This window comes from Manis pentadactyla, chromosome 12 (genome assembly GCF_030020395.1).
Source record: "Manis pentadactyla isolate mManPen7 chromosome 12, mManPen7.hap1, whole genome shotgun sequence".
NCBI classification, from domain to species: Eukaryota; Metazoa; Chordata; class Mammalia; order Pholidota; family Manidae; genus Manis; species Manis pentadactyla.
The window spans coordinates 10,145,410-10,169,166 of record NC_080030.1 but is presented as its reverse complement, the minus strand read 5'-3'; the positions used below and the strand labels follow the sequence as shown (position 1 = coordinate 10,169,166).

The window sequence follows — 23,757 nt, the reverse complement described above, 5'->3', positions numbered from 1 at the left end:
TAAACTGGGCTTCATCAAAATTTGAAACATCTGCTCTATATAAGACCCTGATACGAAAATGAAAACACACACAATGAAAAAAATATGCTACCTGACAGAGAATTTGTCCTTGGAAAACTAAAATTGAGGCAGAATGAGGCTGTCGTGGGTACTCAGTGGATTAATGCTACTCCGACACATGGGCAGCACCCGGGAATGACAGCGGTGACCCTCACACCCAGGCCAGAAGTCACTGCAGGAAGCCCACGCTCCTGCTGACCACCACTCAGGCCAGCTTCATGGCCTGCAGTTGACAGGACTGAAGAAAGAGGGGGTGTCCTTTCTGGCATGCAGGCTCTCAGAGTCTGGCTAAACTACAGCCCCCATTCAGCACTTGTCCTGAAGCACCCCTCCTTTCTGAGGCCAAGGTAGAAGCCTAAGGGGGAAGATTGGTAGGGAGGAGAAACAGCTTAAGCCATCCCTAGATTTGTGCCCCAAGTTAGCCAGGTGGCCTGGAGAGCAGGGGCCTGGAGCAGGCAGAGCACAGACCCAGGTTTAAGGCCTGACAGCCACCTTCTACTGGGAGGCTATAATTGGTGGCATCCCCTCCTGGGCTGTTAGGGGATGGGTGCAGGCCAGAAACTTGTGATGGTTTATTTTCAGAGATCTCATTTCCTGGAGGCAGGATGAAGCAGTGAGACAGCCCTCGGGGGCTGGGCAGATAAGAGGCCTGAATGCTGCTCTGCCTGGCCTGGCTGTGATGGTGGGCAATATTTAGGGGAGAAGCTCCTACAGCCCTGGGTTGTTGGGAAAACAAAACAAGACTGAGAATCAACCCCAACCCCTCCCCATAGCCCCTGAGGCCCTGCAGGGTGGAACTTTGTTGACCTATCCCTATCAACCTTGAAAACACCAGGATTGATCCTGCCCCTGGGCCTTTGCACCGACCATGCTATTGCCCAAACACAGGGCTGTCAGCTCACTGCATAGCCAGATCCCTATGGTAGGTGAGGTCTCAGTGCAGTCCCCAGTTAGGTCCCATCAGGGTCCCCATTTTCAGATGAGACAACACACAAGAGGTGGGCTAACAAGCATGGCTGGGTGCCCTGAACACATTGCCCCTCTTCTTCAGGCCTCAGGTCCCCCCCCATCAAGTGGGTCTACTGTGGCTGGAAAGGAGACACCCCCACTCTATAGTCCTGGCTCAGCCACATCCATGGTGCTGCATGGCCCTGGTTGTGCCACAGGCACAGGCTCCAAGTGACAGTGAAAGAAGGCCCCAGAGCCAGCAGAGTGCGGGGTGGAAGGCTTTATTTCATTGATGTGGAGGGTGGGGGTGAGAGGGGTGGAGGGTAGAGGGCAGCAGGCTGGGCAGGAGGGGTTGGTGCTTGGACAGGGACTGGGTTGGGGAAGGGCTGCCTCCAGGCCTGTTGGGAAGGAGAAACTGAGGCTGGCCTTTGTTGAGACCTAACCCAGTGGGGTCAGGTCCGGGTAGGAATTGAGTCTGGAGGAATGAGGGCCACCTCCCTCTGGGCTGGACGTGGGGCCCGGGCCCTGCCTCACTTTCCTCTTACAGGGCCTTAGTCCCTCTTGCTCACTGGGCCATGTGAACCCCAAACCTCACTGCCCCCACCCCAGAGAAGGGGCCTAGGCCAGAGAGGGCAGTGGACAGGGAGTCTGGGGGAGTTAGGGAGCATGGGGTGGGGTCCATGGTGTGTGGAGAGGGTGGCAGCCATCTGGGTGGTCAGTTCCTGGCAGCGATGACCACAGAGAGCGCCACGCCCCCCAGGGCAATGGCAGTTGCCCCAAACAGCCACTTCCATGGGATAGACTGTGGATAAAGGGGAGAGATGAAGGGGCTGGTGAGCAGTCAAGACTGATGTCTTAGGTCTCAGCTACCAGTATGGTCCAAACACACCTCCCAGCAAACCACAGCCTGACAATGCCTTTCCTGCCTCCTGGCAAACTCCTATTCATGCTTCAAAACTCAAGCCAAATGTCCCTTCCTCTGGGACACTTCCCACTTCTTCTGCAAGAATGATCATTCCCTACTCTGAGCCCTCCAGATTGTATTCCATCTTCTGTTCTAGCCCTGATCACACAGGGCTGGGGCTTCTCTGTGTCCTCAGCATTGTAGTTCAGCCCAGTTGATGAGGACATCAACGCTTGCAAGATGAAGAAAACTCCCCCAGCATGGTGTACCCTTCCTACAGTCCCTGGCCCTTCTCTGGGAGCTGCCCTGTGCCTATCAGCCCCAGCTCACCCAGGCACCCTTGCCGGGACACTTGGCAGGCAGCCGACTGGGGTTGCCCAGCATTTTCCGGTACAGGGTGGTCTCTGTGTTCCTCTGGGCTGCGTACTTCTTCACCAGTTTTGAGAGCTCTGTCTGGATTGTCTGCAAGAGGCAGTGCCAGCTGGGCTAAGAGCATGCATGCGGACAGCCAACCTGACCATCACTGCTGGTGCTCTTGCTGAGGCCTTGGGTTGCTTTGGGGCTGGGACCAACGGGGGTTCCGCCAGCCCCTCTCTGGGCATCAGGAAAGTGGTGCTGTCTCCATCCCCCTAAGGAGCCAAAAGATGGGGCAGAACACAAGGCGGCCAGGAAAGACAAAGGTTCTGGGAGGAAAGCAGAGGCCACTGGCACTGGACCAGGTGGTGGCACTCTCAGTCTCTGGGGCTCCTGGTGGGGTGGTGGTGAGCCTAGACCATCTATGCGGAGGTCATGAGGGTCTCAGCAAACTGACGGGCCCTTCAGCCACTCACCCCCTGCTACTGCCCAAGTAGGAACACCACAGGGAGAGTCACAGCAAGAAAGACAAGGGCCAGATCACAGGAGGGATTTCCCGGACAGGCTGGCAGGGCAGGTCCCCAAGGCGCCCCTGCTCTGCTCACCTTGTTGGAAGGTTCCAGCTTCAGGGCTGCCCTCAGGATGATGATGGCCTCACCGTACTCACCTTGCTGGGCCAGCACCTGAGGGAGGGAGTAGGCGGCATCACTCTGGAACCACACCGGACCATGCTCTCCTTCAGGCAGGAAAACCAGCCCTGCCAGGCACCTGGCCACCCTGACTGGTCCCATATCTATCTCCAACAACTGCCCTAGGGGTCCAGCCACCCTCATACAGCTCCCCTGCGCCCTCAGACTACACAGGCACCCCACGAGGCTTGGTGCTGTCCCCAGTCTGCTCCATCCCTATGTGCCTGTCTTGGTCCATGCAGGAGAATGGGCAGCTCGCCTCATTGCTCTTCCCTTGCCACCTTGGCCAGCTCAAGAAGCCAACGGGATGTTTCCAAAACCCTGGCCACAATGAATGATTCAGAGCCAGGCATGTGACTCAAGCCAGCCAATGGGATCCAGCCTGCTATGCTGGTATCACAGGGAGGTTGCCTGCTAAATGGGGATGGAAGCCTGGAGCTTTTTTTGTGGGGGGCAGGAGAGAACATCTTGGTCACCCTGAGAGAGAAGCATGCCTGAGAGGAAAATCCACAGCAGACGGACACAGCATCCCCACAACTTTGCTAACGCCTGGATCCAGCCATGCCTGAAGCCACCACCCTGAGCAGCAGTTCCGCAAGCTGTCAATTCCTCCTTTTGCTTGAATCTATTTTGAGTACATTTCCATCACCATCAACCAGCAGATTCAAATATGTGAGGCTACATAAGCAGACAGTTCCATTGCCCTCATGAGGATTATAAATCCCTGAAAAAAGGGATAATATCTTTTACATACATCAGGTGCTTAAAAAGTGCTGGCTGGACATAAAAGTAAACAAATCCTACCATTTGCAATAACATGGATGGAACTGGAGGGTATTATGCTCAGTGAAATAAGCTAGGCAGAGAAAGACAAGTACCAAATGATTTACCTCATTTGGGGAGTATAACAACAAAGCAAGACTGAAAGAACAAAACAACAGCAGACTGACAGAACCCAAGAAGAGACCAGCAGTTACCAAAGGGGAGGGGTGGGAGAGGGTGGGTGGGGAGGGAGGGAGAAGGGGATTAAGGGGCACTATAATCAGCACTCACAATATAAGCAGGTCATGGAGAAGGCAGTACAGCATGGAGAAGACAAGTAGTGACTCTACAGCATCTTACTACGCTGATGGACAGTGACTGCAGTGGGGTGGGGGTATTTGATAATGTGGGTGAATGTTGCAACCATAATGTTGCCCATGTGAAACCTTCGTAAGATTGATTATATATCAATAATACCTTAATTTTTAAAAAAAGTGCTGGCTGGAGGGAGGCCCTACTCAAGCCTCTCACAAACACACCAGGTGATCCAGCATTTACTTGTACCTTGGTTTCTTCGATTTACTACTAAAAAGTGCTGCAAGTCCCCCAAACACACACATACAAGGTGGGGATGAACAGGGGTAGGGGTGAAAGCAAATAGTCTTCACAGGTCAAATTCATGTCTATGTTCCACCAACACTTACTGAGCACCTGCTGTGTACCAGCCCCTGTTTGCAGGGTTAAGAGTTAGCTGAGTAAGACAAAAGTCCCACCTTTCAGTATGAGAAACAGATGAGAAGCAAGACAGCTATCTGTGCTGATGGCAACATGGGAAACACAAAGACTAGGCAGGGGTGGCAGGGAGGGCTTCCCAAGGAAGTGACATCAGAACAAAGGCCTGCAGGAGGCAAACAAGGGCCCCATGGGGGGCAATCTGGGGTATGGATGTCTCAGGCAGATGGCATAGCCTGTGCAAAGGTACTGAGGTAGGGGTGGGGGTGGACAGCAAGCAGTGAGGAAGCTGAGCAGGATGGAGAGAAGCAAGAGGAGGGGTGGAAGTATCACCTCACGCCACTTAGGATGGCCAACATAGAAAAGAATAGAAACAATAAATGCTGGTGAGGATGCAGAGAAAGGGCAACCCTCCTACACTGCTGGTGGGAATGTAAGCTAGTTCAACCATTGTGGAAAGCAGTATGGAGGTTCCTCAAAAAAATAAAAATAGAAATACCATTTGACCCGGGAATTCCACTCCTGGGAATTTACCCTAAGAATGCAGCAGCCCAGTTTGAAAAAGATATATGCACCCCTATGTTTATCGCAGCACTATTTACAATAGCCAAGAAATGGAAGCAACCTAAGTGTCCATCAGTAGATGAATGGATAAAGAAGATGTGGTGCATATACACAATGGAATATCAGTCAGCCATGAGAAGAAAACAAATCCTACCATTTGCAACAACATGGATGGAGCTAGAGGGTATTATGCTCAGTGAAATAAGCCAGGTGGAGAAAGACAAGTACCAAATGATTTCACTCATCTGTGGAGCATAAGAACAAAGCAAAAACTGAAGGAACAAAACAGCAGCAGACTCACAGAACCCAAGAATGGACTAAGTTGCCAAAGGGAAAGGGACTGGGGGAGGGAGGGGTGGAAAGGGAGGGAGAAGGGGAATAAGGGGCATTACGATTAGTACACATAACATAGGAGGGGGGCACGGGGAAGACAGTGTAGCACAGAGAAGACAAGTAGTGACTCTATAGCATCTTACTACGCTGATGGACAGTGACTGTAATGGGGTATGTGGTGGGGATTTTTGCTTTGTTCTTATGCTCCACAGATGAGTGAAATCATTTGGTACTTGTCTTTCTCTGCCTGGCTTATTTCACGGAGCATAATACCCTCTAGCTCCATCCATGTTGTTCCAAATGGTAGGATTTGTTTTCTTCTTATGGTTGAATAATATTCCATTGTGTATATGCACCACATCTTCTTTATCCATCTTTGATGATGGGGGGAAATCTAGTAACCACAATGTTGCTCATGTAATTGTATATTGATACCAAAATAAAATAAATAAATAAATAAAATAAAATAAAAAAAGGAGAGGTGGAAGATGATAGCAGGAGAAAAAGACCAAACAGCTCAGAGCCCCAAGGGTGCAATGAAAATGCAGCTTCTGCTCTGAGGGTAAGAGGAACCACGGAGAATTATATACAAGGAGCAGTCAACAATGACCCATAGGGCAGTATTGGGGAGCAGAGAGAACCTAATATCTACAGTTCGAGTCTAGCCTCAATGAACTGCTATGACCCGGGATGTACCCTACACCTGCCTGGGTGCTGGTTTCCCCACCTGTACTCAACAGAGCTTGGCTGGCTGATAGCTATGCCCTTGTCAAATACAGAGTTCGGGACCAGCCCTGCTGCCTGGGGTAGGGGGAGCCAGCTTGCCCACCCGCCCGCGATCTAGAGTCCCTCCACCTGAGGCCTGCAGCTCACCTTGCCCTTGCGGAAGAGCGCCTTGATGTTGTCAGGCTGGTGCTCAAGCACAAGGCTGCAGGAGCGCAGGGCTGCGCGGTAGTGGTCCAGTTTCAGCTGCGAGGCCGCCAGGTTGTTGAGACACTTTACCTTCAGCTGCAGGAGCTGCTCCTCCTCCTCGAATGTCATGTCCACTGTGAGGGAACAGTGCTCAAACATGGCAGCCGTTGTCACTCTGCAAGCCCCCACAACCATGCATCTGCGGAGGGCTGGCCACTTTTTGCCTTGGGGAAATGCCCCGCACCCACTGTGTGACCCGGGCCCAGGTGCACCCCTTCTGCACCTGGTGATGGAAGGGATCAGGTGCTGGGGGGCTAAGTCTCCGAGTGGCCCAGTCACAGCACACGGGGCTGCTCTGAGCTCATGGTACTGGAACCTCCACCACCTGTGCTTCAGAGGACCTCAAGCCTCTTGATGGCCTGTTCCCCCACCTCTAACACAGACCAAGACCAGCACCTGAAGAGTTTCTGAGGTGCTCCTGAAGAGTTTACAAAATGGAGCCTAAGCAAAGGGACAGCCTAACCACAAGGCACATGGATCGACACTGCTGGCAGTCTTCCCACACCTCCCTGTGAACATCCTGCAATATCCCACTGATCTGGGCTACACAAGTCTGGAGTGGACCTTGGCCTAAAGGTTAGGGATGGTTGCGTATCTGGAATATTCTAGAACATTCTGAGTCTGCAGCCCTCTGTGGCTTGAGATTTCTGGCACTAGAGGATGCCTTTGTAGGGGAGGTGGTGGGGTTTGACCTGGCAGTAACCTTTGGCGCTGGAGGTGATGGCCTTGATGGCGAGGTCGTAGGAGTTGGCGGCCAACACAAAGTCTGCCCGCTGGTAGTGGGCATTGCCACACTCCCGCTTCCTGTTGGCCAGGGCCACACGCTCCTGCCCTGTGAGCATCTCCAGGTCAGGCCCGTCCACGGCAGTCTTCAGGGTCACCTCTAGGCACAGGGCTGCGTGCGGGGGGATGTATGGGCTCCTGCTGGGGGGTGGGGCAGGAGTAGCACTCAGACCTAGCGGCCACCGTGACTGAACCCCAGGAATACTAGGGTGGCTTAGGAGCAGGCAGGAAAGGGCTCAAGTCTTGGAGCTGGCCTGACCATCAGGTCCTCCTCAGTAAAGCACAAGGTAAGTAATTCATGCCACCCTCAAATTAAGTGACTTGGTGAGTGAGTTCCCTTCCCTGACTTTCCTTTTCTATAAAATGGGCAGGCAGACCGTCAAGATGAGGGGGGCATCCATCCACCCACCTCCCAGACCCGGCTGGGCTGGTGGCAGCTTCTCACCTGCCTTGGGGGCCATAGCAGTACTTGGAGTCAGCAGTGACCATAGCCGTCTCCCCCACTTCCATGAGTGGGACACTGAGATCCAGCGCCTGGGAGTCAGGGGACAGGAGGGGGTCAGGCCCAGGTAGAGTGACTGGCACCATGTCTGCACCCTGCCCCACCCCCACCATCCCACTGCTCTGCCAGAACCACTCCACCCCTGATCCTCCTACCTGGATGACATCACAGTCACCCAGCGTGAATACCAGCTCAGATTCCTCCTGAACCCGCGTGCCGTTTTCCAGCGATGTCTGCAGTTGCACAGTGACCACCTGGCCCTGGACCGGGAGGCTTGAGCCAGGCAGACCCGGGACCAATGTCTTCTTCCTCAACAGCCCATTTCCTGCCAGGGACCAGAGACAAGCAGCCTGTCACTGGGTGGCTCAGGTAGGCACCTACTCCCCAAGCATCCCTGCCCAGCTACCCAAGTCCCGGGGGTGGCCCAGCAACAGGGCACAAACTGAGCTTCAAGTGGCTGCTCTGTCACTTCCTAGGCAGGTGACCCCAGCCTCGGAGCGTCAGCATCCATGGCTAGATACTAGGCACGGAAGGATGGATTTGGGGGGTGATCTGGCTGGTCCCAGGGACGGGCTCAGTGAACACTGGCCGGTCTGACCTTTACCTTAGGAAAATCAAGGCTTACGGAGGGCAACCGGTTGAGAAATGTCATCCTGCCCAGTTCAGGAAGGGTGGCAGGGATCCCAGCAAAGAGACTCGGAGCCACCTGCCTCTCCCTCCCGATTTCAATCCCAGCCTGTGACATTTGGGCCTTGATTTACCCAGCTGTGAAATGATAGCCAGCAAGCAGTTTGGTTAGCAGAGTGCCTGTAACACCAGGATGTGTCCCTACCAAAGCCAAAGCACCATGTTGCTGCATTTACAAGTTAAATAAAGCCAAAGGGCCTGTAAAAGTAGCCCAAGATGCCCCCACTGGAGGGGACCACTGTATTTCCCTCCATAAGCCAAGAGATAGCATGAAAGGCCAAACAGCTATACCCAGCCACCTACTCAGAGCCAGGCACAAGGCCCAGGCCCTCAGAATTCACCCAAGGAGCCTTTACAATGACGACACCCACTGTCATCCCACAGCAACTGCTGGGGCAGCCAAGGGCTTACTCCTGTGGGGCAAGTCAAGCTGACATCACCTGATGTCACCCACGTTCCAACATGTACCTGTGTTCTGTAATATTCCACTGCTCTGGAATATACCACAGGTCTGAGCAGACCCTACTATGAAGGGCAGGGGCAGGGAGGTACCTATTCATGTTCTGGAATATTCTAGAATGTTCCAAATTTCTGTGCTGCTCCCAGACAGGTCCCCACATCCAGTCCGAGAACCACTGATCTACTGAATCCCAAGGGAACCCTGGATCACAAACAGACACTGCCTCTCATCAGGATGAACTCTGGGCAAATCACGTCCCCTCTAAAGGCCTCAGTTTCCTTGTCTAGAAACCCAAATTCTGACCTCAGAAAGTGGCTGGTTCAAATATAAATGGACAGAGCCAGCCTCATGCTCAGAAGGGGAGCAGGACAGCCCTTAGTATCAGTAGGAAGGAGCCTCTCAAACTCTAATATACCCAAGGAGGCTGTGTGACGTTGGGTAAGTGCCTCTGCCTTTCTGAGCCTCAGTTTCCCCATCTTTAAAACAGGGATATGATAGAAATGACATCACAGGCTTGTTGTGAGGATAAAATATGATGATACACAGACTTGGTGCAGAACTAGTGCTCAGTAAATTACCTGGTGTGATTTTCAGAAGCAGAAACATTTTACCAATGTCTCAGTGGGGATGGTATCAGCAACACAATTCTGTTGTATCAGTGTCACTATTATTTGATATTACTGCTTTTTAGCAGTAATAATGATATTACTACTATTTAGTATTAACAGTAGAAGTAATGATTTTTTTACTGTTACCTCTGTGGACACTAGCATCATTTAGCATGTTAGATATCAGAACTAGTAGCAGTATGTTTCACCTAGCTGTGAAGGGGTACATGGGTGGAGGTCATGCATTTGAGTTCTCCTAGTTTCTTCCCTGGAGGACCTCTCTGAGCGATTCAAACGCTAATAAATACTGCAAACCAAATGGATGAGCAAAATGGGATGTTCTCTAGATCTATGTGACCTCAGGACACATTTTTCAGGGGCATTTGTCATACAAATGGCGAGAAAAGAAGCAGTGGGGGTTGGGACCTGCTGGTAGCTGGCATGCTGGCTGTGTGGTCCTGGGCAGGTGACTCAGCCTCTCTGAGCTGCGGTGTGCAGCTTTGGGAAACAGAATTATTAAGGCGTATGCGAGACAATGAACATGAAGTATCTCAAAGCAGTTGCCTGTGGCCTGTGGTTACCACAATTTACTTCCAAACTCCTTCACAGCAGCGATGGGAAATGAGGCTCAGGGAAGGAGAGGGCCTGGGCCAAGGTCACTCCTGAACCTGAGCTGTCTGGGCCCTGTGGGTCACCCCGAGCCACCCCTGCTCCTTACCCAGGATGTCCAGCCACTCATCTGGGGTTGGGGCAGGCTCCGGCTCGGGCTCCATGGCAGCCAGGAACTCTCGGGCCAGGGCCCCAGGCGGCTCAGCCTCCTCCAGTGGGGGCTGCCCCAGGTCCTCAAGTGGCGGCAGCTCACTCAGGTCCTCCTCCTCCTCCTCCTCTTCCTCCTCACCCTCTGCGTCTTCCACCCCATCCAGCACCTCGAAGTCTTCAAGCGGTGGGACCCCAGCAGGCGGCAGGGCAGTGGGCTCAGGGCCCATAGCAGAGGGCTCAGCACAGGATGCCATGCTGCTGGGGGGACGGGAATTGGCCCTGGTTGGGGGTAATGGATGGGAGTCAGAATCCTACCCAACCTTGCATCCATTCACCACACTGGCAATCACTTGCTTTGTGACTCCGATGCTCTAAGCTTCAGAGCAACAACCATGCCACCAGACCCTGGGCATCAGGCTCAAAGAGTGATAGCTATTAATAGAGCTAATTTCTCAGGAAATAGGGAGCATCCCCCACATTTTGCAGAAAAGGAAACTGAGGCCCAGAGGGGCAAAACCATTTGGCCCAAGATCGCTGAGCAAGCCAAACACAGGGGTAGGGTTTGTACCCAGGGCTTTATCTGATTAAATGCTCAGAGGGGGAACTGGGATTATTTTAGGGAGGATAGCCCCTGAGTTCTCAGGGAGGTTATCTTTAAAGCCTAAGGGAAAGGAAACTGAATCTTTACCAGGACTCCCCACCTCCAGCTTCCTCTACTCCTAAGAGGAGCCACCCAGCCTTTTCCTTCCATACCCTGAACCTAGTTTTTCACCCCCCAAAACCAGGGACCCTGACCCAAACCCTTACCTGGGAGCCTTCTCTACTCAGGCCTCCCGACCACCCTCTGGAAGTAGCCTCCTCTACATAAGTGGTCGAGACCCCCACTACCTACTACAGCCTCTCCCCTGGGTCATCAAGAACTGCTCCCCTCCCCCAGGCTCGGAGGTCGTAGAGCCTTACTGCATTCCCCCCCAGCCCTCACCTGCCTGCTCCTTCAGGGATCCGGCCCCATTTTCTGAGACCCTTCCAGCTCTTACCCCCACAATCCCCTGCGCTCTCATAAACCGCCCTCCCCCATCCCCCCCAACCGCCCCCAGCCGGGACCGACTCCGTCGCCCCGTAAACACCCCGGTGTCCCTAGACGCCCCGCTCCCGATCCCATAACACCCTACGCCCTCCACACGCCGTCACCCCACCGCCCAGCCCTGGCCCTCCGTCAACCTCCCATCCAGGCCCCCAACGCCCCACGCCAGTTTGACGCCACCAGACTGGGGCACCCGACTCCCCACAAACCGCGGGCGCCGCCGGCCCTGCAAGTCTCTGCTGGCAGCGCCCCCACCTGCTCCCCTCGGACCCCCGTGGCCCCTACACACGGCCGCGCCCCCTCTGGCACTCCGACCCGGGCGCCCCCGGGCTCTCCTCCCCCGCGGCCCTTCGCCCCGCCCATCAGCCGCAGCCCCCGCCGCGTCGGCCCCTGGGCCAACGCAGGTCCAGGCAGCGCCACCGGCCGGCGGAACCCCGCCGGCACCCCGGGACACGTGCCTCCGGCTCCGGGACCCCCGCCTGGGGTCCTGCGCCCCCCTCCCCGCCCCCAGCCGCGGCCGCCGCGCCTCGGGAACTAGGCTTGCGCGCCCGGCACCGCCCCCACCGCGCCTATTTGCAGCCGCCGCCGAGACTGCAGCTCCCATTGGCCCGTGCGCACATCTGTCTCGGGCTCAGGCACCGCCCCCTTCCTGCTTGTATTCCCGGAGCGTTCTTAAAGGGGCAAAGGCCGCAGTGCCATCCGGCGGGGGCGGAGGCGTCTGGAGTCGAGTCCCATTAGCCGGTGAGCTTGCGCAAACTGGCCCAACTCACCGCTTCTCATCTGCGAAATGAGGATAAGCACCGCCATCCACGCACTCTCACCTCGGGGGCTGTTTGGAGAACAGCGCTAAATGGTGTTTCCTTAAGGAATTCAGGCATGACGGTCAGGACAGCTCGGGCCCTTCGCCCTGACGCCCTAGTCACAGACTTGGACCCAAAGCCCAAGTAGGGAGCGACGTGCACAAGGGTACATACAAGCCCCGCACCCCGCGTGGTCTGTCTAATCCCCAGAAGGGTGCCTAGTGCATACAGGAGGAGCTCAATTAGGGCTAGTGACCGACTGAGCAAGCGTGGTCGCTGGGAGGAGTTCCTTCTCCCTGTAGTCTGCTGGAGGATGATAAGAGGCTCAAGGTCCTGGGAGAAGGTGACGGGATCGATTAGACGGGGTTTTATGGATCTTGTTTTGAAAGAGGGAGGGGGCACTTACTCCTCGCGCGCTCTGTTTTATTTCCTTCCCAGCAGTTACCCCCTTCCAGAATGATATTACTCATCGTTTTGCTTCTCCCCCTTCCCCCTACTCTGCTCCATCCTGTTAAGAATTTTGCCTGTTCTGTCCCCACTACTTCTTTGAATGATGCCTACCACCTATGGGAGTTCGATAATGAATGAATAAATGAACGAATGAATGAGGACGCTGGCTTCTGGAGGTCGCTAACACTGGAGAAAGAAACTGGCTTTGTGAGATAACCAACTTGTCTGATGGGAGCTCTGAGGTTACCTCCTACAGGAAGCCTTCCCTCACCTCCCCAAGGTAAAGCCAGGTGCCCTGGTTAGCTGCCCTCTTGACAAGATGAACCCCCACTTCAAAACTGATTTACTTGTGTCTGTGCCATCATTTGACTTACCTCTCCCTCCCCCTACTAGATTGGAAGACCCCTAAGGTCTGGAAAGGGTCTGTTGTTTTCCATGGTTTTAGCCCTGAGGCCAGCACAGTACCAGGCACAAAAGAGGCGGGGGGAGGGGAAGTGGGGGGGATTCAGAGAAATCATGGAAGGGAGGGAGGCAGGCTGGCTAGAACATCAAATAAATCCTGGGCCACTTCTGGTTCTGAGGGAATTGGACTATTCCCTGTTTACTTCTGAGCCTGTTTTATCTGCATAGCAGAGTTACTTGCCTGTCCAGCCCCACCTCTGTTATAGGGGCTGGAGGAACTGTAGTAAACAACTTTAGTAAATAAACAGCTAAAGTAAGCAAATGTAAGAACACCAGCAATTATAATAATAATACTGTCCCTCAGGAATCAGAGGTATAGGCAAACACTACACGTATTTAATCTTCACATCGGCCTTGAGACAAATACTCTGATATTTGGAGGTCATGTCATTGGCTGTATACAGAGTTGCAATTTTCATATTTTCCTGGTGGACTGAACTTTTTATTGTTGTGACATGTCCTCTTTATCTCCATGTTCTTGTCTTAGGGTGGACTTTATTGACATTAAGATTGCACACCTGTCCTCTTTTGGTTCGTGTTCTAAACGCTCCATCCTTTTCCATCATTTACCTTCCACATTTCTGTATCCTATGTTGTACATGTGTCTCTTGTAAGCAGCATGGAATTGGGTTTTGCTTTATGATCTAGTCTGCCCTTCTTTGTCTATAAACTGGGGGATTTGATCTATTTACATTTAACATAATTATGGAATCTATTTGGACTTAAATCTTCCTTCTTATGTATTTTTTTTCTCTGTCCCACCTGCTCTATGCACCTTTTCTCTCTTCTTTCTTACCTTCTTTGGGATTGGATGCTTGTGTTTTGGTAAGACTATGCTCATTTTACAGATAGAGAAACTGAAGCACAAAGAAGATAACAACCTTGCTCATGACCACAGGGGAGAAGGACAACATAGGCCAGGTATTTTTCCCTATTAACTTCTATTCTAGCCAGGGAATTGGATATTGCCCAGTGATGCAGGTAAGTATCTAACTGCAGCTGTGATGGGTGCCACATAGGAAATGAAACTGGAAAAAGTGGCAGAGAAAGGCTTCCAGTCCCCAATCTTAGTCCTCTTACCCCACCAATGTCTTTATCACTGGGCTGACTGAGCATTCCCATCACTTTCCACCCTCTCACTTGAACACAAAGAAGGAAAATATTTTGTCTTCACTCCTCTGTGCACAAAACATCTGGGGCCAGCCAAGTCCCTTTTGGCCTCGATATGCAGTCTACACCCCTTCCAGGACCCTCATCAATGTTTCCTGGCCTCCAGTAGAGCCCAAGGGACCTATAGAAAAGCTTGGTTTCTCCATCCTTGGCCTCTTCTGCTGTAGCCTGCAGAAAGAGGCATGGTTCTGCTTTTCCCAGCAGCCCCACCTGGGCTTTTCTGTCAGTGGCTGCTGCTTGGCTCACTGAGCTCCACAATTCTTACAGAGATCATGTCTACATTATATGCATTCCCACCATCCTGCCTTTGCTCCTAGGATTCACTCAGCCCTGAGTAATTGTCAGCAACTAGAAAACTCCTAATCCTACCTCAAAACCTCACCCACATGTGCCTGCTTCCTTGCCCTTAAAATGAGCCCATACCCCACTCTTCAAGTTCTTCCAGCCTTGTGTCTCTCCTTTCTCTAGTCCAACACTGTTCCTCTTGGGATTGGCAGGATCTGTTTCAAACTCTGTCTCCTTTCATCCTCCAGGGCTAGACAGAGACTGAGTACTTGCTGGATCCCCAAAATATGGGTCACACCCAGAGTGGGTGGCTAGAGGGTATACTGAGCAAATTTTAAAGCTGCTTGTTGAACTAAATATATAAGAATCCTGGTTCTCATTAACTTCCCAATGAATAAAGACAGCAGACTATAGGAGTACAAATACAATTTACTTTCAGTTTACCAAGGGCTTACAGTGGGTCAAGCCTTATAAAAATTAACCTGAATGATTTCATAAGGTTAAGACACTTGCCCAAGACCACACAGTTAGGATGTAAGAGCTGGAATTAGAACTCAGATGTGCCCGATTCCAGGGCTATTAAAGACTCTTCCATGTGCTCAAGGACATGAATATATCTTCCAAGTTCCCAACAACTACAAAAAGCAGACATTGTGAACATCCAGCATCAGAGTTAACAAACTGAGACCCAGAAAAATAAGACATATAATATGTAAGACCTCAATAATTAATAATAATTGTGAACATTGAGTAATTACTATTTGTTTCATTTTGTTCTTGCATTTAACTTGAATTATCTCAATTAAAAATGCAACCTCATATTAGTATGAACGCATGGTTCTCTGTATGTATACAAGGGTACATATATAGAAGTAAACAGAGATGTGTGTATGCATGGGTTAGTAGTCATACATGTATTCCCTAACTCTGATTGCCAAGAGGGTCTTTAAGTAATGGCACTCCAGTAACAGTGAGCACACCCAGCATCCAGATCTTGGTTTCTAAATATCACTCTTCAAGAAAAGGAACCAGGCTCCTTAGAAACATGGCTGATTCCAGGGATAGTCCAAAGCAAGCCTGGAACATTTCGTAGTGTCCAAAGTAAAAGTACTGAGAGAAAGGTGAAGACATATAAAAGGACAGAGTTACAAGCCCTAACTTAAAGGGGCATCAGAAGAAATAATATAAAATTAATTATAACCCACAGAATAAAATAAATATTCGTGAGTTTGTAGTGATATAAATACTTGCATAAATATGTAATTGGAGAATGGACAGCTCTTGTTTGTGACAGAATTGCAATTACCAATTAATAAACAAAATCACCGTTACACAAATACCATAGTAATTGTTGTTGGCAAGAGCCATGGATGGATACTAAAGCTAGTAGGCGAAAAATATGTTAAAAACAAAACAAAACTAGGGTATCTGCACGGTATTTTAAGCATCTCCCCATAATATATTTAATTATTGCAAAGGGGAAAATTGTAACTTGAGTTGAGAAACTGGCACATGCTTTAAGCAAGTAATCAAAGTCAGCATCACCAGTGATGAGACACAACAACACCTGTACCTCCTGATATGATGCCCTGAGGACACAACATCCCTTCTGGGGGATCCCGCCCAAACTGTTCAACTTCAATCTCATCAGGAGGAAACACTGGAAAACCCATATTGATAGGTATTCTACAACAGTACTCGTCATAAGTATTAAGCTAATGAAAGATTAGGAAAGGCTGAAAAACTGTCACAGAGCGGAGAACGAGGAAGTATGACTAAATGCAACGTGGTATCCTTCTGGATTAGAAAAGGTCACTAAAAGTGGATCAGGTATTTTCGAACCCGGTAAGTCTGACTCCGAGCCTGGAAAACAGGATACCTGAGTCTGAATGGACCATGGGCCACTCCAGTATTGTGTGAATTGTGGGGAGTGTCTGCCGTTCTCGTATCTCAGTCTTACCATCAATTAAACTGGATAACTTTCAGCTTCTCCGACCCCTTCCGAGTTCGAACTTTGGAAACTACGGAGGCGCGAGAGAGGCTGCTTGATTGGCTCTTCTCTGATACGTACATGCAAACTGAAGAGGCGTCTAAGCCCCGCCCCTTCCGGCCGCGCCTCCATTTACGCAAATCGTCCCGGGCACTACCCCTCCACACTCGCTCGTACGTATGGGGCGTGGTGACGTTGCGGCTGCTCGGGCGCCATCCCGGAAGCGCGAGCAAGGCCGCCAGATGTGCAGGTGCCGCTGTCACCGACGCCGGGGCCGAGTTCAGGGTTGGGCTGGGGCCGCCGGGTCGCTGGGGAGCCGGGCCGGGTTGGGCGCAGCCTTTGGGCTATCGCGGGTGGGGCGCGCCGCTGGCCACATCTGGGCCCTCCTCCTGCGCACAGATCTGTTTTCCCGTCTGCTCAGTGGAAGCGCGGGCAGCGCCTCAGGCCGGGTCCGGATTCGAATTCGGGGTGTTGGAGCTTGGGTCTGTGTTCAGACTGTCGTGTGTTATCCTGTAACCGAAGATCAGGCGTTATCCTGCTTGGGTCTCAGTTTTCCCACTTGGCAGGGACGGGGCGTGACGGGATTCGCGACCCCTCCGTACTTGGGGGTTTTGCTGAGCTTGGGTCACCAAACTAAATTATGTAAATGGACTCGGTGGGATCGCGGCGCCTCCCCGCCTGGTTGCCGCGTGACTTGATAAACTGAACCCACCCTTATGAGCTTTAGTTGCTGTCGAAGATGATAGTGTCTGCCTCCTGGGGGTGATTGTGGATCAAATGAAGCCTTATACAAGTGTTTGCTCATATTCCTGGAAGCACCGAGCAGTCCCTCGTAAAAAATGACGACTCCCCGTCCTTGGACTTACATCTCATTCCCCCTTGGAGAAACAGCCTGCTCGGAACCCAGCTTCTTACCCCTATTGGTTTCAGCCCCACTGACAGCACTGGTAGATTCTGATTCTTTGTTATTCCTATTTTCTGTATAAGAAAACTAAATTCAGGAAGGTGAGATGACTCTCCCAACGTCTCGCAGCCTCCCTCTGCGTATTTCCCTCATAAATATATTTGGTGCAGGGACCAGAGACCTTGCTGGGTCATTTTCCTGTATGTGGGCCAGACTGTTAGGGAAGGCTTCCTGAGAGGCAGCTGGGCTGGTAGTGTGCCTTGAATCCCTCAGCCCTCACATCTGGCAGCCAGAGACAGGAAAGGGCCCTACTTTGAGGCAGAACTGTTTCCCACAGGTCCAAATCCTGTGCTTGCCAGGCTTTAGCTGTGGGCTTCCCCCCACATGACTTTGCCCTTTCGTTCAACTGCTCTTTATACATGATCACACTTTGGAAATGTGGAGACCGTGGGTGTCCATACCTGGCACATAGTGGGAGCTCAATAAACTGATTATAGATGAGAATTTCACCAGCTGTGGTTGCTTCTATCGAGAAGGCATGTAGGAGCTGCAAATTGCCAAACATATTCAAGGAAAGATGACCTTGGCCTCTGATGTTTGAGGGAATAAAAAGTATTAGCTGCTAACACTTGTAAATGAGGCAATTTCTCACGCACAAAAAAACCATATTTCCAGGGTTTTTTTTCCTTGAAAAATTAAGTCTGGCAGAAATTAGTCACCGTAAGAAGCAGCTGCCTTCACGTGGGTGGATACTGAACACCTGTTCAGATTCACACCTTTGTGGATCCTGGGGAACATGGGCATTTGAATTGTGACTCAGTGTCACTGGCTGTGTGACAGTGGCCCAGTTTCTCAGAGTCTGTTTTCTCAAAAAAATAAGGAGCATAAAAGTTCCCAGTGCATGAAGTTGGTGCCTTGTTTAGCATATGGTAGGTGCTCAATAAAGAGGGTAGATTAAGTGGGCTCAGAAAGCTCTTCTTGATCCTATATGTCTATCCTAACCAGTTTCAGGTGGGTCTTTCCATCAGCTATTTAGTATGTGGATCCAAGAGCCAAGCTATGTCAGGATTCTGGGTTTTTCTTAAACCACCCTGGGAGGGTCAGTGCTGAAGCTTTTTTCTGGAACACTCCCACCCTCCCACCAGGTTGGTCATCTGTGTGCCAGAGAAGCTGGAAAGTACAGAGCCATATGGGTTCCTAGGGCCCACAGCCTGGCTTCGAGTGCCTGGAATTCTTGGCTTTAATTTCCTAATAAAAGTCTAGTGTCAGAGCTTAAGTTAGAAAGGTTCTGTTTGCCCCTGCCAAACTAAATTGTGGCGATCCCTTGCCAAGAGGCAGGTTCTGGGCTGGACTCTGGAGACAGCATCAAGGGAGAGAAACATGCCTCTGCTCTCTTGGAGCTTAACATTGCTGTGGAGCAACAGACAAAGGGACAGCTGATGGTTAAGATCATTTCCAGAAGAGACAAACAGTGACACAATAAAACATGGTAAGAGTGAATGGAGGAGTCATCAAATGCCCCTTTGTAGAGAACAGGTAGTGATGTTTCTAGGGGGCAGCCATGTATGTTCCACCAGCAGGGATGGCAGGTGCAAATGCCCTGTGATAGAATGAGCAAAAGCAGGGGATGTGGGAGGAGCCTGGCAGGTCTATGCAGGTGGAATGTTCCTGTGGCCTTGGGTACATGGAGAATGGGGGCCTTGGAGGTAGGCGGGGTGATGGGATTCAGATATGCTTGGGTATAATTTACAAATTTGACATCCTGTAGGTTTTCCAGCAGCCCCAAATTCTCATGATGACAAAGTGAGACCCAGGTAACATGACGGACTCATGGTCATGCAGCCTGTGAGGTTTCCGGCTCCTCTGTCCCACCTTCTCCAGTGCCTCATGCAGACTGAGGACTCTTTCTTCCTGCCTGTTTCAGGCAGTGGAGGAGGAGAAAGAGATGGACCCCCAGGACTCGGCCTCAAGGGTCTTCTGCAGCCGCATCCTGAGCATGGTGAACACAGATGATGTCAACGCCATCATCCTGGCCCAGAAGAACATGTGAGTGGTGGCCAAGGGCTGTGGGCCCAGAGCGTGGGAAGGAATCCACTTGCTGGCCAGCATTCTTGCCCTGCCTGCCCTTACCCTGGGCCCACACTGGTGATAAAATGAAGGAAATGAGCAAATCTGCCTTCTGGCTCCAGCAGAAAGTGAATTCCCTCCTGGCCTGGAGGCGAGACCTTGGCACAGGAAGCAGGGTTTGGGGATGGTTTTGCAGCTGTGGGAGGCTTGGTGGGAGCCTTAGCAGCTTCTGTCCCAAGGGAGAGTTGGGAGGGATAGGAAAAGGCTGCTGGGGAATTTGAGGGAGCTGGGGGGCTGACTCCATTGGAAGGCTGATCTCTCAGAACGCAGGTGTTTTCTGCAGCGCACCCAGGATCTCTTGGAGAGGCTGTGAGCAGCCTTTGTCCTCCTTGGGGCTTGGCACTGTGGTCTTCACAGCCTCACCTTAATTCCTGGTTGCCCTGTGGGGAAGAAGGGCTGACACAATCTTAGGATGGAAGCATAGCCTCCTGTGGCTTTATATTTGGTTCTTGAAGCTGAAGGCTCTTCCTTCCATTTACAACACAGCACAAACCTGATACCCTTACATTTCTTTCACCCTGTGACAGGGGTGGTGGGTGTGTCTGGCCTGGGGATTTCAGTCCTGGCCTGGGGAACTCCAAACTGAGGGTAGACTAAACCAGACACAGACCTTCCTGTCCCCATGGTATCAGGATTGGGCCAGAGGAACAAGCTGGGGCTAGGGAAGTCAGGGAGTCAAAGAGTCTGCTTGAGGAAGGGGGTGAAGGCCACATGAGGACACAATGAGTAGGGTTTTGAAGGTTGAATAGGAGTTTTCTAGTGGACTCACATAGCAGGTAGAGCTCTGCAGGATAAGGGAACAGCACATGCAAAGGCCATAAACAGGAAAGAGCTTAGTGTGATTATTTGGTAGGGCATGGTCATTAGTAGGGCCCTGGAGGCTGAGCAGAGGAGCTGGTGCCCTCTCTCTGCCACTAGGCTGGACCGCTTTGAGAAGACCAACGAGATGCTGCTGAACTTCAACAACCTGTCAAGTGTCCGCTTACAGCAGATGAGTGAGCGCTTCGTGCACCACACGAGGACCCTGGTGGAGATGAAGCGGGACCTGGACAGCATCTTCCGCAGGATCAGGTGGGTGCTCTGGCCTCTGAGCCTCAGGTTCCTACACCCTTAAAGAAGGGCCGTCTGCTCCACGTAACAGGGCAATGGGGAGATTTGGCTCATTTGTTTTAAGATGCTTTATCATGTACTTAGCATCCAAGATCTGAATTTTGGGATAAAAATTTTGAAGTTTCTGAATTTCACTTTTATTTATCTTTTAAAAAATGCAACATAGCACTGGATGCATAATTCAAAAGGTAGGCAAGAGCAGACAATGAAAGGCAAGCCTCAGGTCCCCCTTACCTCCCAACCAATTTTTCTTTTAAGAGGTAAATGAGATTGCTGGTTTCTGTGAGAACAGCCAAAGAAAGATGATGTCCAAGGAATAGGCCAGCCCTGCAGCTGTATTTCCAGCTGACGGTTGCTTCCTCTGTCCTGGGGGCAGCTGGACCTGCTGGCCGACTCGGAGCAGCTGCCAAAGATTGAGTGGAGTATGTTTCCTTGAGCAAGCTCTTTGCAGAAATCATGAGATGGGCCATTTAAGTCCTTTATAAAAGCACATCTTTTCTGGGGTGTCTGCCAGGCTAGCTGCCCAAATGTGGCATGGGGGGCAAGCAGGAACCCCAAGTGTTGGCACCTCTTACGTGTATCTGTATCACCCAGGAAAGAGGTAGGGGTGTCCACCTAGTCACCTCATGGGCAGGGGCCCAGCATTGGTGGTACTTCTGGAGGGGGACTGGCTGGCCATGGGGTGGGAGACTGTTATTAAGGCCCCTTTGCCATTCTTTGTAAAGGAGACTGCGTTACTTTGGAAAAAAAAAGAACATCTGGTTAAAAACGGAAGTGCATCTTTAAGCTGCTGTGAATTTCAGTATAACAAGTCCCAGTAGTCAGTGTTTGGGGAGTGGTTAGACACGAGGCAGGTAGAGGGCCCAGCCAGTGTCCAGCCCCAGTACTGAGGATGTGAAGAAGTGTGTGACAGCTGGGTGACTGGCATCCACCCTGGGGGTGGGAGGTCCGTGGGGCTGAGTGCCTGGGCCTCCTTCCAGCCTGGCAGCAGAGTGTGACGAGCAGCAGTGGGGAGTTCCCACAGCCTGCCTGCCCGGAGCTGGCAGCAAGGGTTCCAGGCGTGTGCCAGGCCCAGCCTGTCCGCTCAGCAGGTTCAGCCCTGTGTGCCTTCCCTTCCCCCACAGGACACTGAAAGGGAAGCTGGCCAGGCAGCACCCGGAGGCCTTCAGCCGTAAGTGTGACTCAGGGCTCCTGCACCCACAGATGCCAGGGCCCTCAGCCCAGGGCTGGCTTGCAGGTCGTCACCTCAGGGCTGATATGGCCCTGGAGAACAGTGGGTCCAGAGAAGCAGGGGGCCAGGGAGGGGTCTTCCTGGCAACCTGTCAAGGTTGCACTGGGGGACATGGACAAGAATGATAACAGTCCTTGCCTGAGTGAGTGCCTTGTACCCCTACAAGCCAGACTATTGCTGACAACCCCCCATGAAATGGGGGCTATGAGTATCCCATTTCACATGGGGAAACTGAGACTCAGAGGGACAGTGACTTGTTAAGAGGAAGCACAGTGTTCTCCCATGTTGAGCCTCAGTTTAACCCCTCTGCCAAATGGGCCAACAGCTCCCACCCCAGGGCTGCTGACAACCACAGGCACAAAAGCAATACTATCATTAGCTCTGGTTTATAGAGCAGGGAGTTGAGGCAAGGGCAGGTCGGGCCTGACCCTGGTGACACAGTCAAGAGGGCAGAGGTAGGCTTGGGCTCACCCCCAGGGACCATGTGGGCTGGACCCCAGAGAACCTTACCTCCCCTCACCTTGAAGGGAGGCCTCTTACATGCTTGGGCCTCAGTTTCCTTGAAAAATGGGCCAAGCCCCATGTGATGAGGGTACTGCCAGGGGGTCCCAGGCCCAGTAAATCCCCTGATGCCCAGCACAGCAACGAAGCAACTCCTGGAGCCTCCTTTCCCTAGACATCCCAGAGGCATCCCTCCTGGAGGATGAGGATGAAGACCCCATCCCGCCCAGCACCACGACCACCATCGCCACCTCGGAACAGAGCACAGGCTCCTGTGACACCAGCCCAGACACCGTCTCGCCCTCCCTCAGCCCTGGCTTTGAGGACCTCTCCCACATCCGGCCTGACTCTCCTGCCATTAATGGCCGTAGCCAGACAGATGAGGAGACACCGGATGAGTAGCCCTGCTCCCTGGGCCCCAAGGGCTCTCAGGGCAGCAGTCCTCCCCTGGTGTCTGATGTGGCAGCCAGTAACCCTGCCTCCAGCTTATCAGCTTTGCCACCCTGGTCTTTTATCCAGGGCTGCCGGGGGACAAGGCACCCTTTCTGGGGGTGTGGAGTTCTGGGGGTGAGGGTCCTTTCATTCCCATTTCTTCCTCACTGAGAACACCTGTTCTGCAGATCCTCTGCTAGGCTGCAGGAGGACCAGCCCAGCTGGAGTCGTTGGGCTGAGCCCAGGGGAGCTTTTCCAGAGCCAGGTTCAAGTCTGCTCTGAATAACACTTAAAGGGTCCCAGAGCAGGTGACCCCTGCCCCAGCACCCCAGTCAGGACCTCCTCAAGGCTGACAAGCACCATCATGTCTGAGTTCACCCCAGCCCACCCCTACACCTACTAATAGTCATCTCTCTGCCCCTTCCTCCAATGAAAGTATTGAATACTTTCTCCAATGAGTATCTCTAAGGAGGTTTCTGAGATAGTTATAGAAGGCTTGAGACAAAGGCTGGCCATCCACTCATTCCCGAGCCTAATGAGGCCCACGTTTCTTTGACCAGAGGTGTGAACCCTGAGGGTCTGCAGGCCTCTCCCAGTGCCTCTATGGAGCAAGACAAGCCACCTTGGAAAACAGTTAAATGGAATATTTTTGTACCCGGTGTTTACAGATGCTGTTTGGAAATTATCAATAAAAAGACTGTTACTAAAAAGGGAAGGGTGGGCCTTGTCATGGCTTCCTTCCATCCTTGGGCCATCAGCCCAGAAGGGGGAACAAATGCTGGTTATAGGACAGGAGGGTTATGGACAGCCAGGAACCACTGGGTTAGAAACATGTTGCTGCTCTTAGTGGGAGTCGCTCTTGGTGGAAACCATTATAACCTAAGTTCCTATCACCAGGTAGCCCCTTGCACATGCTGTTGTGACTGCTTACAACATTGTTCCCTTACCTTCTTGACTAATTCCTCCAGATCTCAGCCCTAGCATGGGCCCCTCAGGGAGCCAGACTGGGTCCCGTTCCCATTAGACACTCTCACAGAGACATCTCATCTTTCAAGCGCCTAGAAATTACGTAATTAAAGGCACCTTAGTAGACC

General features: G+C 52.0%; 2 protein-coding genes across 5 annotated transcripts; one reads left to right on the top strand and one right to left on the bottom strand.

Moving 5' to 3' along the window:
- Positions 1 to 1,273: 1,273 nt before the first annotated feature.
- Positions 1,274 to 11,759, bottom strand: FKBP8 (FKBP prolyl isomerase 8). 3 transcript variants are annotated; one of them, XM_036893207.2, is made up of 9 exons: positions 11,660 to 11,759; positions 10,077 to 10,396; positions 7,759 to 7,928; positions 7,547 to 7,635; positions 7,022 to 7,242; positions 6,220 to 6,392; positions 2,872 to 2,949; positions 2,243 to 2,374; positions 1,274 to 1,810 (listed from the first exon to the last, which is right to left on the bottom strand). In XM_036893207.2, exons 2-9 carry the CDS (start codon positions 10,369 to 10,371, stop codon positions 1,724 to 1,726), a joined length of 1,245 nt encoding a protein of 414 aa, XP_036749102.2. In that variant the 5' UTR covers positions 10,372 to 10,396; positions 11,660 to 11,759; the 3' UTR covers positions 1,274 to 1,723. The 3 variants fall into 3 exon arrangements, with proteins under 3 accessions (XP_036749102.2, XP_036749109.2, XP_036749127.2); XM_036893214.2 differs by lacking the exon at positions 11,660 to 11,759 and adding an exon at positions 11,411 to 11,527; XM_036893232.2 differs by lacking the exon at positions 11,660 to 11,759 and having other exon boundaries at positions 7,022 to 7,239; positions 10,077 to 11,037.
- A 4,742-nt stretch (positions 11,760 to 16,501) lies between these two features.
- KXD1 (KxDL motif containing 1) lies at positions 16,502 to 23,378 on the top strand. 2 transcript variants are annotated; one of them, XM_036893626.2, is made up of 5 exons: positions 16,502 to 16,608; positions 19,187 to 19,308; positions 20,308 to 20,460; positions 21,624 to 21,670; positions 22,368 to 23,378. In XM_036893626.2, the coding sequence occupies exons 2-5, from the start codon at positions 19,208 to 19,210 to the stop codon at positions 22,631 to 22,633; spliced, it is 567 nt and encodes a 188-aa protein (XP_036749521.1). In that variant the 5' UTR covers positions 16,502 to 16,608; positions 19,187 to 19,207; the 3' UTR covers positions 22,634 to 23,378. The 2 variants fall into 2 exon arrangements, with proteins under 2 accessions (XP_036749521.1, XP_036749544.1); XM_036893649.2 differs by lacking the exon at positions 16,502 to 16,608 and having other exon boundaries at positions 22,407 to 23,378.
- Positions 23,379 to 23,757: the final 379 nt, after the last annotated feature.

Bases quoted from the DNA above. Each gene is read 5' to 3' on its own strand.
- FKBP8 (XM_036893207.2), bottom strand. From the start codon at position 10,371: ATGGCATCCTGTGCTGAGCCCTCTGCTATGGGCCCTGAGCCCACTGCC. The intron at 7,929-10,076 runs GTAAGGAGCAGG...GGTCCCTGGCAG, and splicing joins TGAGTGGCTGGACATCCTGG to GAAATGGGCTGTTGAGGAAG. The intron at 2,375-2,871 runs GTGAGCAGAGCA...TGCCTCTTGCAG, and splicing joins AGCTGGAACCTTCCAACAAG to ACAATCCAGACAGAGCTCTC.
- KXD1 (XM_036893626.2), top strand. From the start codon at position 19,208: ATGGACCCCCAGGACTCGGCCTCAAGGGTCTTCTGCAGCCGCATCCTG. The intron at 19,309-20,307 runs GTGAGTGGTGGC...CTCTGCCACTAG, and splicing joins ATCCTGGCCCAGAAGAACAT to GCTGGACCGCTTTGAGAAGA. The intron at 21,671-22,367 runs GTAAGTGTGACT...CCTGATGCCCAG, and splicing joins GCACCCGGAGGCCTTCAGCC to CACAGCAACGAAGCAACTCC.